Consider the following 17337-nt stretch of genomic DNA (forward strand, 5'->3'; position numbering starts at 1 on the left):
GCCTCCCGTCAGCTACCGCAGACCTGTTTGCGTAGCATGCAGCAGCAAAGTGCATAGAACACATCTGCCGTTGTCTTAAACACCAACGCACAAAGAAAAAAGGTGACTGAGACTTCTACCTCTCATCATCAGCCTTGCTGGTTGATGTGCTAGAGCAGGGGTTGTCAAACTTGATTCCTTGAAGTGCTGTTCGTGTTCCACGAGCAAGTAAACCCATGCTTGCCTCAAGCCTCCACTTTTCGTTTTGCCAACTTTGGTTTGTGACAAATCATACCACAACTGCTTCCAGCAGAATGTTGTGACATACAGCCAGTCAATATTGGCTGAATCTGAGTATTTTTAAAGGGCTGTGCACTAGCGTGTCCTTCTTTTTGCTATGCATATCAGGCAGAAAGGGACCTTGCTGAAAGCCACTCAGCTTCCCCGAAGCTAAGGAACAGAGAAGCCCAGAATATTCAAGAACACTACTGCTCATGTAGGGCACTCAAAGCAGTGGTTGCATTCTAACACATTCTTGTCCACTGATGAATGCCTTCCACATTTGTGCCAAGCTTCACTTCAAATAACGAGACTACTGTGAACACAATGGGAGACGAGCGCAAAGTATTTTCTTTTTCTCCAAGCCGTTCTCAACCCACCGTTGCAGAGGATGGCACGACTCAGTCCGAGGGCATCCGCCGTGGTGGAGCTCATATTCTCCACAATGCGGTGCTTGGCTTTTTTCAGCACTGCAATGCAAAACAAGAAATGCCAACTTTCTTTTCAGCAAGGTAGGCCACGGGCATAATACCTATCAAAAATTAATTGCCATACTAATAATCAGAGTTATCTTAGCTCGAACTGATGTTCCTCGAAATACATGTCAAGACAAAAGCTTTTGACTTTCTGTGTAGCGGAGTAAGGTCTAATAGATACTGTATGTTTGTTACTGGGTCATTTCACACCAGACGCACAAGAGATTGTTAGAGACTGCGCTTGACCCGCAACAATTCTGTTAAGAAATTTATGGCCCTTATCTTTACTATGCTGTCAAAAGTCTTCTGCCAGGAGATTTTTGGCAAAAAAATTTCCGGGACAGCCCTTTGAATTTTTCAGACCAATTGAAAACTGGGTCTATTCAAAAAATTCACATTAAATTTGTTTCATTGATGCTTCAGTTTTTTTTTAACGATGCACAAGCAATGCTCTTTCCTATTGTGCAAGATAGAAAAGCAATGCTCAATTCTTATGTATATTTTTAGCGTTTAAGTTTAGCTTGAATTGCATCATTTTGCAATTTTTTTAAATATGTAGTCTTCTTTTGCGGCCACTATAACAATTTTTTACTGCGTGCCTCAGACATGTACATTATGGAAATAGTTGGACTAGAGTATAGTAGACGACATTACAGGTAAAAAAAACAAAATAAAGTGCATTTTTTCGTGTAATTGGCTGTACATTTCACCCTGAACTAGTCTAAGAAAAAATATAGAAAGCAGCCCACTTGATAGCCAATGTTACTGGGATTTGGATCATCGATTTGAATGGGTGCAATATTTGTTTTAGGTGACAAAAAAATTTTACAGCTTGTAATTCGAATACTGTATTTACTAGCATAATGAACCCACCCACCACTTTTGTCAATAACCATTTACCTTTTTTTTTAAACCTAGCATAAAAAACGCATACCTGACCATCAGGCCGACATTCAGCATGTTCACTTTTTTTCACCACAACTGGCCGCAGCCGCCGACTATCACAAAATCGTCGAATCGCAAAGTGATACAGCAAAAACCTTTTGAAGCGAAATAATTTTCAACATCACCACAGTGTGTCTGAAAAAAAAAAGCCAGCGACAACAATACCCACACTTCCTATTTTTGGTGCTTTCAAGCATTTCAAAGCAATACTTTATGTGAAAGTAGTCCTTTGTTATTAGAACACAAAAACCTCTTGATAAAGGCCAGCTGCAATTTTGCTTTCAGTATCTCTTTAAGCAAAACACTTCTCTACTTAATTACATCTTTGATGATCTGGACTCCAACATTATGCTCACTCTCAATATCCTCTACTCTCAGTAGTAGGAGATTTCAGGTCAATTCACAAGCGGGCACTGTCAACTTACCGATGTCGAGCGTCTTGCCCTGCTTGGGGTCGGCGTGCAGCTTGTTGTAGTTGATGGTCACCTCTTTCTGCTGGGGTAAACATGCGGGAAACAAAGGGCACAGACCCCAGGAGGTGATCCCACCACCCAGCAGGGGAGGCAGCAAAAAAAATAAAAAATAAAAGCAAGCAAGCAAGCAGAGGGGTCAAGGAGGACAGAGTTCGGCGGGGACGGGAAAGCGCAAAACAAAACTTCATTACTACGCAGCACGTACACATATCCAAGTACTTTTCCACACTTCCTTGGTCAGCAGTTTATCAACAGCCACAATTTGTCTCCATTAAGCAAAAGCAAAGATGCAAGTCTAAGGAAAACACTGCGCAGTTAATCCAATCAACTTTGAAATCACGAAAATCTCGAAAAAAAAATCTAATTTTTGAAAACACCAGATTTCGCATCTAAAAATCTTTCTAATGATATCCCGAAAGGTCTTCCACAAAAACAGCCCAGAAGTGACTCCAAAAAATGTTTTTTGTGACCGTAAGTAGCAAAAAGCTGGCAGAGACTTGCACAAAAATGCCAGTTTTCTCAAATGTTTTTTGACTTGGCCATACTGATTGCAGAAAGCATAGCATGACAAATTGCTTCATATATTTTCATGTGATTTGCTGCATTGTGTTCTTAATAAATTCTTTATGCAGTGACATTCCTGTATTTCTGAATTACTTTTTCATTGCTTCCCTGTCACTTATCTGACATGACTGTAATGGGTGCATTATACAAGCATGAATATAATGTTCTGAGCAGAAAAAATCTGTATGATAAAAATATTTTGAGAATGTCACTGCATGAACCATTCCTTTCGCTAAAATTAAAGACCTGCTCTAGACTCTACATTTTTCTGTCATGTCAGGCTTTCTGCAAGAGTGCTGTAGTGAAGAACCACATAAAAATTTATAATGTCTAAACTACTTAAGATATATGAGTGGAAATTTGTACTTATTGAGTGCACTGCCCAATAAGCGTGCCAAATTCCATCGTTTACACCAAAAAGTAAAAAAATTCGCCTCTGAAAGCTGCGTCCCCCTTTAATACACTCAATGGTAAAACAAAACTATTTTTATTCTGGCTATTTCTAGTAGCAGACACGTCTGAGAAATTTGAAAAGCATCTCTCATGTACGCCTCGGATGTAGTTGAACCCAGAATCAATAACTGCTGATACAGTGAGCTCAATCCAATGCATGTCTGGACTAGGAAAGCTGCTGTGATTTTACACAGCCATCATCATCACCATATGCCTGACTACACCCACTGTAGGGCAAAGACCTCTCGCATGGCTCTCCAATTAGCCCTGTCCTTTGCCAGCTGTGCCCACCCTCACATGACAGTGAAACTACCTCTAACATACAATTTACGCCACTTCATTTCCATAAATACAGCAGATTGTTTTCTGCTGTCAACATGTTGTGCTAAGTACCAGAACAGCAAAGTGACAAAATTCCCAATGAAATAGATTGCATCTTGAAACCGTGCAAAAAAAAGACAAGGGACAAGGAAGACTTGAAATAGATTGCGTTAATCTGGTGCCAAACTTCCCTTCCGTAAATAAAAACCCTGTTAAATTCTGTACCACACACTGATGCACAATGCATTACCGACACACAAACCCCAGAAATACGCCTTGACCCCAGCATCAGTCTTGCACCAAGTGGGGGGGGGGGGGGGGGGGGGGGTTGCTTCTGGAAAGAAACCAACAAGGAAACCCTTGCCCCCTGCTGAAACCAGTGTGGTGACAGTGACAGAATGGGAGTGAAAGTATTGTGGAAATGATACCTAACACTCAACATACGGAGTAAAATTAAACATTTAACATATTGAGTAAAATTAACAGGATTTATATGATGGAGTAATGAAATGTGTAAAACAATACAGCAGACTCTCACTTGCTGAACGCATTTAATGAAGCAGTTGGTTCTAATTCACACTTGCGTCCATCAACGTAGAGCGTGTATTAAAACGTACCCTAATTTTAATTCCACGTCACTAAAACAAAATTTTCGATCCCTTTGAAGTACAAACTATCGAGAATAAACTGTACAAAAAAATAACACGAGGAAACAGATATATAAATAAGAGTAGACAAATAAATGAAAGGTACATTTTATGGTTAGATACCTTATGGCATCAAAAGTTATGCACACAAAGTGCCAACAAGAGCAGCATTCTTGCCTTGACGCTCTGGATCATCTTGGCAACTTCGACCTTGGTCTTGCCCTTGACGGCCGATCCGTTGACCCCCACAATCTCATCGCCTGACTGCAGAGTGCCATCCCGGGCAGCTGGTGTGTTGTCAAATACCTGTGGGCCAGACAGCCAATCAGGACAACACAATTTTTACTGCCTTCTTGAGACATTTGTTCTATTACTGACTACTTTGTCTGGCAGCAACCTGAAAGTTCCTGTTTCTACCGATTAGTCTCTTTGCAACACATTTACCACTCAGGTACTGATGCCATTGCTGGACAAATAATGGACAGAGAATAGATGTACACAAGAGGAGGGCTGTAAAAATGCAAAGCGGCATTGGCATGCAACATTCCGCAGAGCAGAACAAGCATAAAGCCGAGACCTCGAAGGCAGGTTGGTGGCCAGTGAAAGTCTGCAGCTATAAAAGTTTTGACACACAGTAAGTGGAAAACCTGACTTAAACAGCAACTAAAGTTAATATTACAGGACAGTCTAGAATCTTTCGTTACAGGCAGGTTTTCGTTATGTTCAGTTTTCGCGCGAAGACCCGAAAGGAAAATGCCGAACGGAAAACCAAAATGAGAAAATCAGACGGTTTATGGCAAGGCTAAGCGCGAAATATCGTGCAGTAGCACTCATTACGGTGGGCACTTAAATGTGCACTAAAGAGTGTTCGGTAAAACTTCGTTTTCACTTTTATTTTGTTTGTTAGGTTTCCATGAATAAAAAATTCCAGTTGCAGACAACATAGCCGCAAATTAAGCCCACGGAAATAAAAATACCCTTGCTTGCACGAGACTGCTGCCGCAAGGTGATGCGCCGCACCGCCTGCTATGGCCAAGGCGCGCGCTTTGCTTCTTCCCTTGAGGTGTGTCAGTGATCACAGTTGTTCTTGCTCGAAGATCCCGTGTCCGGCCCACTCCCCAGTTTTGCAATGCCGCGACATCCATGGATCTACACACTTTCGTGTGATCTGTGGTATGCCATCATGTTTTGATGCAAGTGTTGCTCGTTTCGCGAGCAAACCACACATTTTCGGAGATCACTCCTCGTATAACTACGTATTACTCCGCCAATGCCAGAGGGGCAAGCTGCTACGCGACTGCCTCAAAGGCATTCCTTGCGTTGCTTGTTTTGCGCTCTGTTCAAATTTTCGATGATCATGATGATGATGATGATGACAGGTTTTTATGGCGCAAGGGCATCTATGGCCAAAGAGCGCCATGGCACAAGGCATTTTCTTTTACTCAAATTCAAATTTTTCACAGTTCAAGGGGATTTTGGGCTCCGAAAATCACTGCCGTAGTGAACATGTTACAATTGTTCAGGGCTGTTTGCAACTAATACCGTGAGGAGAATGTACCTTACTGCTTGTGAAGGTACACTATCCTGATAACTGTCTGAATGATCCGAACAGCAACACAAAGACAGAGGAAAATCAAAGTGCCCCACAAAGAGTGCAAAATACCAATCAGTGTAGTGCTGCTACTGACTGTTCACAAATGAGCCAACAACTAGCTTACAACTGGCTAAATAATCGGCACTCGTCTGGTTACAACAGTGCTTTTTTTCATATCCCATATTCTTCCCTTCTTCTGAACTCCCGTAATTAATCTCCCCAGCGTCTTAAAGGCTTTCAAGGCAGGGAATCATGCAGGCATGCATTGACCTCTATGCCATGTAAGTTAACTGGTTTTGAAGAAAGGAAAGGCCACAGTAACTGTCTCACTCTTCTTACAGCTGGCTAAATAGTAGGCACTCTTCTGGTTACAACAGTGCTTTTTTTCATATCTCATATTCTTCCCTTCTTCTGAACTCCTGTAATTAATCTCCTACCCAGCGTCTTAAAGGCTTTCAAGGCAGGGAATCATGAGGCACACATTGACCTCTGTGAAATGTAAATAAAGTTGTTTCGAAGAAAGGAAAGTCCACAGTAACTGTCTCACTCTTCTTGGTGGGCACCACACCCACATCGTGAGGAAGGAGGAAATGAAAGAAGGAAAGAAGGAAGAGAGAAAGGCACGCTGTAGTAGAGAGCTGCAGAGAAATTTCGACCCAGTGGCGTCCTCTCCATTTCATTCAGCAGTGAGCACGCTCTCTCACCTGCACGACATAGAGGCAGGGGCAGAGGGGAGCACCACCTCCGATGCTGATGCCAATCAGGTTGCTATCGTCCTTCTGGATCACCACACTGCCAGAGGTCACCGTCATGCCCCTGGTTGAGAGTGGACGGCAAAAAACACGCGCAAAGGTGATGTCAACGTCACGTACTCACACAAGCACGTTTCACCTCGCCCAGTCAGCAGCTTCCTCTAATAAGAGACATGAACATAATCCACACAAACAGCACGCTACCATGTCACACAGACAAGCAGCACAAGAACGGGGCATATGAAAGCAACACAAACAGCCCAGGCACTCTTTTCTGTAGTTAAAGTATGCACAAAGTGATCCAATTACACCATCCCTAAACAAGGTTTCAAGGGTTTTCAACAAAAAAAAGAAACCATTTTGGTGCCGTCAGCTGCATTATTTGCTTTCATCAAAAAGAAAATGTCTCATATTCTTAGTATGGTAGTCACAGTGTACAGAAATCGCAAACATTATAAAGACCTAAAGTCAAGAAGCTGTTCTGGGGTCGCATGTGCAAGCTCATGTGGCCGGTTCCAAGCACACTTTACAGCATCGAGGAGGAAAAAGGTGTAACTGAACAATTTGGTGCCCCAAGAAGACTTTAGCGACCTTGCAGTAAAGCAAGGTCCCTGGAAAAAAAATTTTGTCCAGTAGAAGCGAGCTGCGGTCCCACAAGGACATCATCAATTAAATTAATTATCCAATAAATGAAAAATAAACAAAACAATGAAGTACTGTCCCACTAGTGGAAAGGTTTGGAAGGTGGCATCCAGGAAAAGTCCGCAAAATGTGCAATGGCAGCTTTGAACACCAACTTGGTCTCACAGCACTGGCAAAAGCGAGCTTGACCCATGAACAATTCCAGGTTGTGTCAAGCAATGCCTTATCAGTGTTTCAGTATAGTATACCCAGAAGCCTGCTTTAGCTTAATATTGCTATTTTTCATTCATTAGGAGGTGCACCCCGTGTCATAAGGGTAAAACTGATGATGCAAAGGTTTAAGAAATCAAAAATTCTTTTTCTTTGATTTGCGCTGATGTCAGCCACCCAGGATAGCTATGAAAATGTTTGTAGTCACACAAGGTAACAATTTAAAGTTATCGTTTGACTGTACCTGAAATAAGACTGCTGTTACATGTTAAAGGCACCCTGGACCAATTCTGGTGGTCACACACTAATGCCACAAATGTGCAGAGGTGGTCTTTGTGAGTAGTCACGTCTAATTTAAATGCTCTGCATGGACCCCATAATTAACAATTAATTTTTTAAAAATTGCTGCTCGCAACCGATTAGGGTGACTTCTCACCATGTGTTCTTAGTAACCACCCCTCTGAAGTAGAGAGGAAAACCTGGGTGAGCCTTCAGACTGGGCGTGCCCAAGTGATGTGGACAAGACACAAGGTGGGGCAGGGCGCATTCCTGAAATTTTCATTTTTTTTTCTGGTGTGTCAGCATGTATGAGTTGAGAGGCAGAGGAGGGGCATAATATTTTAGTCGCTGATATGATCAGTGATAATGAAGCTATCTTAAAAATGTCTGCGGTGCAGTGACAAGTGATGGAATACCAATTGCTCATGCACTTTTCCTAACCTTAGTAAATATTGTTTCATTGTCCTTTTAGTGCATGCACAATAACAAAAACACAGCATTACACATATTTTACAACAATTAAGCTTTTTAAAAGGTTGAATGCTAAGCCCTTTGCCACAAAGATACTCGTCTAGCATAAAATTTGTGCGCATTTAATGAAACAAAGGACACCTGTGAAGTTGCTTAGCAATCCTTCTGGCCTTCACCAAATATTCTTAATTTTACAAGACGGTTCACAGTAAACAAGCCAGTACATCCCACTGCCGATAGAAATGGACAGGACAAAGCCATGTCATACAAGACAAAGCCTCGTGCCGTGTCTCCTTCCTGCATGGTGTCCCTCATTGGCTGTTGGTATTTCTGCGCTTTGAACCAACTAGCCTAGATTCAGATCACAAAGCCATGCTTGCCCACTTCTTCATTTGTGCACTGTCTTTAAAAACTATACTTCAGTCTGGAAGAGAACAAGCTTACCAACTTGTCCAGCTGAGTACCATGCTGAGCTATTACAGTCAAATCTCAATTAATTAGGACTCAAAGGGAGGCCAAAAATATGTTCATATCATGCAGAGTTTGAATCAAGGGGAACTCGATCAATCAGGCTCCTCTTAACAAATGTGATGCTGACAGGACCAAAACATCAGTGAACAAACTGGAAGTATGAATTAATCAAATATGCATGACGAGGCTCCATTATGAATGCTCCACGAGTAAATTATGGCACTAAGGATGCAGCTGTGGAAGTCTGGATTACACTCACAAAATAAGTGACATAAAGCGACGTCAGAATTCAAAGCAATGGACGCTTAATGCTAACGACTCTTTACCCCATATATTCAAGTATGACGGAAGAAAAGAAAACTTGGTGACTTTTGTGAGATTCATGATTGGATTTTGAAATGCCATGACAGGGTCACAGCAAGACGGCAACCCAAGAGCTCACTTCGCACTGAAATTTATTTTGGAAAAACATAGCCTTCTGTGCAGGAAAAGAATAATGTCGACAACCAAGTATGCTGCATTGCCAAAATTAAAGGGCCATTTCAAGAAAGAAAAAAAACCACATACGCACAATGTCAACTGGCACCTAAGTGAATTCTTTCATTGAAAAGGCTACACAGGTTGGATGATGAAGACATAGGTACTTTTGTTAACAAGTTGCACCTCCACAATCTTTCTTCCCAGCCGATTCAGGTGGCAGAACAGAATTAAAGTTACATGAAAAAGTGGATAACATATTCCTTGCCTTTGATAAAAGTGTGTTTTTCGAAAACGAATTTCAGTTGTGAATAAGTTCTTGCACTTTCGTCTTGCCCTGTCCTTGTCGTAGCTGCACTTCAAAACCCAAGCACAAACCATGGCTACAAGTTTTCAGAAAATAATCTCGGAAGTGCGTGAAAGGAAGGGAGGGAAAGTGTCACTACAACATGTAAGGCAAAAAAATGTTACACCGACACAAGCTACCTGCCGCAAGAACAGAGGCCAGAATATTGACAACGTATAGTCACATGATTACGCGCAAACACCTAGGAAATTCACAGTGCACGCAGACAAGTCTCAAAGCGAAACTATGTCGTATGCGCCATAAGTAGGAAAAAATTATGGAGAAATAAATGATGCATACAAGCTGAAAAGTGTCCGTCTGCATGATGTTTGACAAATGCACAAATTTTGCAACTTCTAATTACACTTCGAGACCATATGCGACCTAAACAAAGCCCAAGTCAAGTGCAATGATGTAAACAAATTCAACCTAACAATTAGTAAGAAAAGCTAATGTCAGCAAATTACCGCCCATCCTCGTGTGCTTTTCTGAAAACATTACACACCTATGCAGACATTTCGGTTATATGGAGGCATGTGAAACCAATGAGATTCTCTGAAGAAGTAGTAAACATCTAAAAGGAGCACATTTAGACCCATGTGGGTGCAACAACGCAATCATCCCAAGAGGAAACAATACGGCTTACCACCAAATCATAATTTGCAGGCAAAGGTAAGAAACACATGCTAAATGTGCCCCCCCCCCCCCCCCTTTCAAGCTCTGAGAAGTACCTGTCAGAGGAGTTCACTGATGCTCCAGGCTACTAATAAGTCCACTGACAATACGAATACAATGCTGTGCTGCTCAAGTCTGCTACCATATGCCAGGAACAAGCACGAGCAAGCTTTTAATTTATATCTAGTGCTAACACCCTCTTTCTTTCCTCCCTTCTTAACCAACTGCTTAGAGGCAGTAATAAGCAGAGCAAGACAGGGATTAGGCTAAGTGGTGACCAGCGCTCACAGGCTAGCAAAATAGTGACATCACAGCCACTTATTTCACCGGGAGTGATGATTTCCCTCACTGCCTCATTTTTTACAATCTATTCAGCTACAACTATTAGAATTGTCGCAGGCCTCGCGCAGGCAGCTCTGCATGCTTTTCATGAAAGAGCCCTCCCTTTCTCTGCCCGACCAGCCTTAGATGGCACAGTTACAGTATTGAGCCCACAACCAGTGACCCTTTGGTGGATCCCTGGCCACATGGGCATGCCCGGCAATAACCTGGCTCACCAGCCTGCCTGCGATGCTATACACCGGGCACCAGGGATCTCATGGACAAGCCCACTGATGGTGCACGCAGTAGTCAGGGCTTAGAAACTTACTGTCCGCAAAATACTGCATGTAGCAAAAATTGCCTTAGCTGATCTACCACCGCCACACTCAAACTTATCGATCCGTGAAGCTCGCATTCTTCGCTGAATACAATTTAATCTCTTTCATACACCAACCAAACTTTATTTGTACAGGTACACTTTCACATCTCAGTACTCAAACTGTCCAGACACATATGCAGATATAGAGCACTGCTTTACACAGTACCACCCGGCCTTCCAGTCCCCTGCCTATCCTTTCCCCTCGCCCCCACTGTGGCCCATCTGGCTGGCCTCTCGGGGCCTGAACCTACAGCGTGCTGTTAACTGCTTAACATAAAGGCTGCTTTAGTAAACATGCTGCACTACAACACCTGCGGTAAAAAAAAAAAAAAACTGGACGCCTTTTACCAGAGTTTCCAAGCAGTCACCAGATCTCTGAAGTGCTCCATCCAAAGATACAATCTGCCTTACCACTGACACAACAGTAAGGACCCTAGTCACAACCCTAGAACAACGCTCCCATTAAGGAAATGCTGGCATGTGAAGTAGCACTGCCAAGCCTCCCAGCAATGATCACGACCATGCGCTCTGGCAATCAGTTTCCGATTTACTGCTGCCCACAGCTGTGTGCATCTCATTTTTATTGCAGCACTCAATCAAAGAGACCTGGCAGCCGCTAATCCATTTTGAGTCGAGCATCCATCTGGCAATGTTCTCAAGACACAGCTCTTCAAAACTGAGAAGCCAGTTAGCCATGACGAACGGGCAAAGCGGCATAAGAAATATTTTTAATTCCCGAATTTTTTTCAGAAAAGCCTCACAAAAATGTGTATTTTTCCGAGGGCTAGAACTTATAACAGTAGGAATGAAGACAAACTAAACATCCTTCTTATGAGCCCCACAAATTCTAATATTCATTCATTTCATTAATTCACTTAATTTGTTAAAAATTTTTTCAGCAGCTGCCGATGAAATTATCCTGCCCAAAACACGAAACCATGCAAACTGAAGATGGATGTGTGCCAACTAACTTGCCAAAGTATTGAATACTACACAACTTAGAATGAAAGTGAATGTGGAACTCTCTGCCAACTCAAGTTTCTCCACAACTTATTTATTAGCCAAACCATACCGAGGAAACAGCAAAACACCTTAAAGAATTTTAACATCACAACAACACGCATGGTAATGTCAAACACACAGTTTGTGTTACTAATTCACTTGTTTAAGTTCTGTTTCTGTTACTACCACAATTCAATACGTTGATAGGCACACAATAAGGGATGGAAAGCAGGGTGAGACAGAGGGTAGCCAAGTTCACGGCAGTTTACCACTTAATCGTTTCAAACAGAAAAGTTTGTAACAAATTTCATTAAATGAGAAAGGACGCATTAACGAAAGACAGTAAAATACAGCGTGAAAAAAAAAACTTGCAACACCCTTTCTTTTTAACCCCCAAATCACGAATCCTCACACTAATGGGGATGACCGAAATCTAACGGTGTGTACATTAACAGATAAAGCCTCCAAGTATGCAGTCACATCCCTCAACCCTGCCAGCATGCGACCACTGATAAGACACTGAGTCCTGTGCAACCACTTTGATAAGCGCAGGTGCAGCTGACTGTCTGAGAGCAAAGTGACACCATGTGAGGGAAATCACTGAGTTGATTCCATGAATTTCTCACAACTATGCGCAACACACAAAATAGTAGACTGAAGAGCTACAGCTGAGCTGACAGGAACAAGCAGTGCTATCAGTGAAAAGTAAATCAGTCATCGTAATTGTTGTTGTCACTCAGTTACAAAGTTCACTGCAAGGCAAAGGCCCTCCCAGTGAACCCCAATTCACATTGTTTTACGATGGCCATAATCTCATCCACCCACAAAGCTTTCTGCTGCCCCCTGCTACGCTTGCTTTCTCTTGGAATCCAGTCCCTTACCCTTAACAACCACCGGTTATCTCGCCTTCACATTACATGCCCTGCCTATACCCATTTCTTCTTGATTTTGACTAGGATGTAATTAACCTGCGTTTGTTCCGAGCCGTTCTGCCCTCTTCCGATCTCTTAACGTTACACCAATCATTTTCCTTTACAGCTCACTGCACTGTCCTCTATCAAGTACAAACCTTTTCATTAGCCTCTAAATTTCCACACCATAGGAAAGCACTGGCAACTAACTACTCACAGTAGCAACCACAGTACGCACAATGGCAAGTACTCAGAGAACTCTTATACACTTTCCTCTGTAGGCATACCAGCAAGCTGATGCTATTCAAAATATGAAAATGCCTAAGGTTACTGCTGCCTCCTGCAATTACTAGAATTTGTAACACGTGCAGACTCGTGTTGGAAATAAGTTCAGTAAGTTCGCATTTCGAGACAGGTTTCAGAGCAGGTTTCAGTCAATGCTTTGGAGCAGATCTGCAGAATTTAAAGCGAGAAGACATACAGTTCTCCTAGAAAAAAAAAAAAAAACGGAAAGTAAAGGTACGAAACATGACTGCACTGCACATTTCTCCATGCTTGTTTTTTTTCCATTTGCGCATAATACTTAAACTCGTGATAGTTCTCATGCGGCAACACCCATTAGTGACGGGTACATTATCAGAACTACTTGCAGTAATAGCACAATCGATGCTTAATGACTAGACCCATTGGGTGACGAAGTGCTGAAAACTACCAGAACAATATAACTGACTGATCAGGGAGTTTCAACTAAGCTCTTTCAGAAGGGCCATGCAGCAACCAAGTTACGACTTTCATCTGTTTCCATGGTATATACTTTGCCAAATGAGCGTCGACCACAGGATCGCCTACTCACATCAGTTTAGCTTTTTAAAAGGTTTAAAATTTGCCCATTAATTGCCTACTCATGCTATACGTAAGTGCTGCGTCAATGTTGCAGCCAATAAGAAAGGAAGTAGGGTACAGGCACTGATGGGAGGCCCTACTGCTTTTTTAACGTGAAAAACACTGTACAGGACCAGTCTTGTAGTAAACAACAGTCTGCCATGTCACGCCGACTGCACTGCACGAGTCAAAGTGCTCCCTTCTGAAAACATTGCCCTATATGTGCAGTCATGCAGAGAAACTGAAAGAGGCAGCGTACATCTACAAAGGCCACTTCTCGAAAACTGCTAAGAGCTTAATTAGTGAGCAGCGGGTCGTCAGAGCAGACATACATGCGGTCCTCCATTGTGAAGAAGAACGTATCCGGCGCGTTGTCTGGGTCCTCTTGTGGGATGAGGTGGTAGGCGCATGCCACATCAGACATAGCACGCGCTCACAGCGCGTCCACCACTACAGGGGGCCGGAAAACGGGGGGAAAAAGAAAAAGAAAACAGGAAACAAAACAGAACTGTGGGGGCATGGGTGGGATGCAAAAGAAGCACGTGCACACGCACTAGAGGCGACAAGCCTTTAAGAACATCTTGGCATACTTGGTGGAACAAAAGCATAAACTCAAAAGAAGAGAGCAGACACAGCCCATCAAAACGAGAAGAGGAGGAGATAAGATGTGACAGACGAGTGGGAGGGTGCAGCGCAGTCATGTTTAGGCTCAGGCCTCTTCTTGAAGTGAAAGCCAAAAAAAAAAAGGAAACAAAAAGTTTGATTCGTTAAAGGTGCACTAAAAGAGATTCTGAACTCACCATTTTACTGCGGGAACTCAATCTACACGCTCCAAGCATTCTTAGAAACTTCTAATTATTGTCCTGTGTGGCCTATTTCTCTATTAAATCGGATTAAAGGTCCCGACTCCCACCTTTTTTAACTGAACTCCGAGAGTGGGAGGAGTGAATCAACACATGGAGTGCCTTTCAGTCAGTCGCGTGGCAGCTTGCCACTCTGCCATCGGCAAAGTGATATGCAGTAATAGGCGGAGTGATTTGCGAAAGCAAAGACTCCACGTGTATGTTGATTTCCGTGGGCCTAGTTCGCAGCTATGCTGTCTGCGACTGAGACTATTTTTTTGCGGAAACCTAAAAACAAAATAAAATCGAGAGCGAAGCTGCCACATGACTGGCTGAAACGCATTGCAGGCATCGGTTGGCTCCTCCTACATTCACAGGTCAATTTAAAACAAAAATGTCGAGCACTGCAGTCTGCTGCATTGGAGAAATGCGAAGGCATTTGTGTTTGAACTTTTCTTTGCAAGTCATTGTTGTCTAACATCAGTACACATTCCCAACACACTTTATTGTCGTACACACGACAACGCATTCCCTTCGTGCTTGAACTAACGATTCTTTGTGGCATATGCTTTGAGTGCCCGCCTGCACACAGAGGGCCTCAGTTCGAACCGCAATGCCGGCGAATTTCTTTTTTCGAATGGTCGTTTTCGTGTGGGCACGCTCTGATGGCACGCTTTGCCCACAAGCTCTGCTGACAGGTCCTGTACACGTCACTCATGAGACAAGAAATGCTTTCGCATTAAATAAGGTGGGAGCCAGGGTGTTTAATACGATTTAATAGGGAAATCGGCCGCATAGAACAATATTTTGAAGTTTCTAGGAATGCTCGAAGCTTGTAGGTCAAGTTCCTGCAGTAAAAAGACGAGCTCAGAATTCTCTTTAGTGAACCTTTAACAGCCCTGTTCGAGCTTTGAAGACAAGTACACCAACATTACTTCACATTTGAAGTGCAGCTCACACGGGATCCTCAGAGCCTTCACACTGGTAGTTACAACGGTGTACAGTCAGGCCGGAATGAAATGTGAGCGCACATGTGGCGTACTTCTCTACTTTGCAGCGAGATATTAATTCGCAAACTGTTGATGAATATGTGCCTCGGTATAGACCCTTTACCCCGGAACATGAATCAGGCTAATTGCGCAGAGCAGCTTTAAGTACACAGGTAAAACATTTTATTTTGTTCACTGGCGCCATTAGCGTTTCATGCTGGCCTGACTGCACTTATGTTATCAGAACAGAACCAAATGCGAATACCAAATGGGCCTTAATTTCAAAGTAACAGACTGTACCGTAACACCCTGAATGATCTGCGTCATGTGCGTTTTAGAAGACCAAGACTTGCAGCTAGACTTTTCTCGTGAAGTCTGGGCAAGTGGGTTCAAAGAGGGAAGAACTGATCTACCGTAAACCAAGTAAAGCAAGCAGTGAAGGAGTGTGCGACACACTGAAATGCTAGCGCAGACACATGTCAGCAATCAAGCACTACAGTACACTACTTTTTCAAATGTCGGCAGACCCTGCTGAATACAGCACTGAAAGCATATCGGAAAGATGCATATTTGATTGCTGCATCCCGTAAGAATTCGCAAACAAGCCCACTATTAATATCGTTCAGACACATCACAAGCATCCTTGGGAGTTCGTTTGCAGCACCTGAGAGAGATGCACTCCAGATAATACGCTAAATAATTTTCATATGTGCAACGTTTATGCGGAATATTTCCAAGAGATACACAGAATACACCCAAAGGATGCCCTGCAGTTCACTAGGAACGATCTTACAAAAAATATGAATTAAGAAAGATGAAACAGCAAAAACTCACACAAGAACAGCCATGCCACTACAGAACTGCCCTTGTATGTTTGTAGCTATGTGGCTAGAATTACACCCTTGTTCGTATTTTACTCCACTTAGAGAATCTCCCTGAAACACGCTGGGAAAAGTCCTCGCAAACGACTTGATGCGCGTGTGATATAAAAGTGGCATTCGGCTTGCCTACAATACTCTTAAGCTGCACTGCAAAGACGCCCATTGTACGAAAAGCATTAATATGCTTTCTTTTTTTTTTTTTTGTGAGTGAAGCCTGCGGAAAGCGCAACAAGCTGAACCTCAGCTACCACGTAATTAAGCGCGCTGATGGTTCAAAGCCGTCACTGCACCTTTTTTTTTTTTTTTTAGACATCACTACCTCAAGCTCGCTACAAGGCAGGAGGAAAATTCCAAATCGCATCCAGCCGGACCCCGGTCGCGGCGTTACCTGAAAACGAGCAGTTCCTCCGCTAAACCGCGGTGTTGTCACGGCGGGGAAAACTGCATTCAAGGTGCCAACTCAACATACACCGCGAATGTCGGCTGTGCACACGCAACGCACCTGACAACAGCTAGTCGCATACGCGTGGATCGGGATCGCGTGCATGGCGACCACGGAAGAATAAACAAGAAATAAGATCAGAAGCCACTGCGAGAGGCCCACGAAACGCACGGCAACAGCTGCGGCAGGTGCCTCAAGCGACACGCAGCAAACGGAAACGGTCGCGGCCGGTGGCTGGCTTGCGCGCATACGCGCGGCCGCTGTGTCAGATACGCACATTTTGTCCTCCTCGAAGTAGCAGTTCTCTTCGAGGTCCAGCATGTTTGCGACGGCGGCGGACGACCCGCGAAGGCGACCGGAACGAGGGGAAATAAAAAATGAGAAACGCGATGCGGGTTCAACAGTGCCGAACCATTGGAACCACCGCAGCACAGGCACGTACGGCACGGCACACCGATGCGCGCGCTGACAGGGGGGAAAAGTGGTCGAGCCTCGAAGCCTCTTTCTTCATTTCTCTATGTTTTAAAACAGTTATGTTTACCAGATTTATCAGAAATAAAACGTCACTTTGACTGACTAATTATGAGGCAAATTTTCTCTTTTCAATTCTTTTGAATGCGTTTTCTTTTCAGCG

At 43.3% G+C, this 17337-nt stretch overlaps 1 protein-coding gene across 5 annotated transcripts in view; it reads right to left on the reverse strand.

Annotated features, from left to right (window-relative positions):
* The window catches only part of PICK1 (protein interacting with PRKCA 1), a 42199-nt gene extending 25026 nt beyond the window's left edge, over positions 1 to 17173 (reverse strand). The window contains exons 1-6 of one of the 5 annotated variants that reach the window (XM_077635006.1): positions 16981 to 17173; positions 13882 to 13999; positions 6436 to 6547; positions 4315 to 4443; positions 2105 to 2171; positions 639 to 728 (exon numbers count right to left, since the gene is read on the reverse strand). In XM_077635006.1, the coding sequence (XP_077491132.1) occupies positions 639 to 728; positions 2105 to 2171; positions 4315 to 4443; positions 6436 to 6547; positions 13882 to 13973 (490 nt within the window). In that variant the 5' untranslated portion in view covers positions 13974 to 13999; positions 16981 to 17173. Of the gene's footprint in view, positions 1 to 638; positions 729 to 2104; positions 2175 to 4314; positions 4444 to 6435; positions 6548 to 13881; positions 14000 to 16649; positions 16669 to 16980 lie in introns of those variants that run through there. The other 4 variants (XM_077635004.1, XM_077635005.1, XM_077635008.1 and 1 more) reach the window with 4 other exon arrangements.
* Positions 17174 to 17337: the final 164 nt, after the last annotated feature.

This window comes from Amblyomma americanum, chromosome 8 (genome assembly GCF_052857255.1).
Source record: "Amblyomma americanum isolate KBUSLIRL-KWMA chromosome 8, ASM5285725v1, whole genome shotgun sequence".
NCBI lineage: Eukaryota > Metazoa > Arthropoda > Arachnida > Ixodida > Ixodidae > Amblyomma > Amblyomma americanum.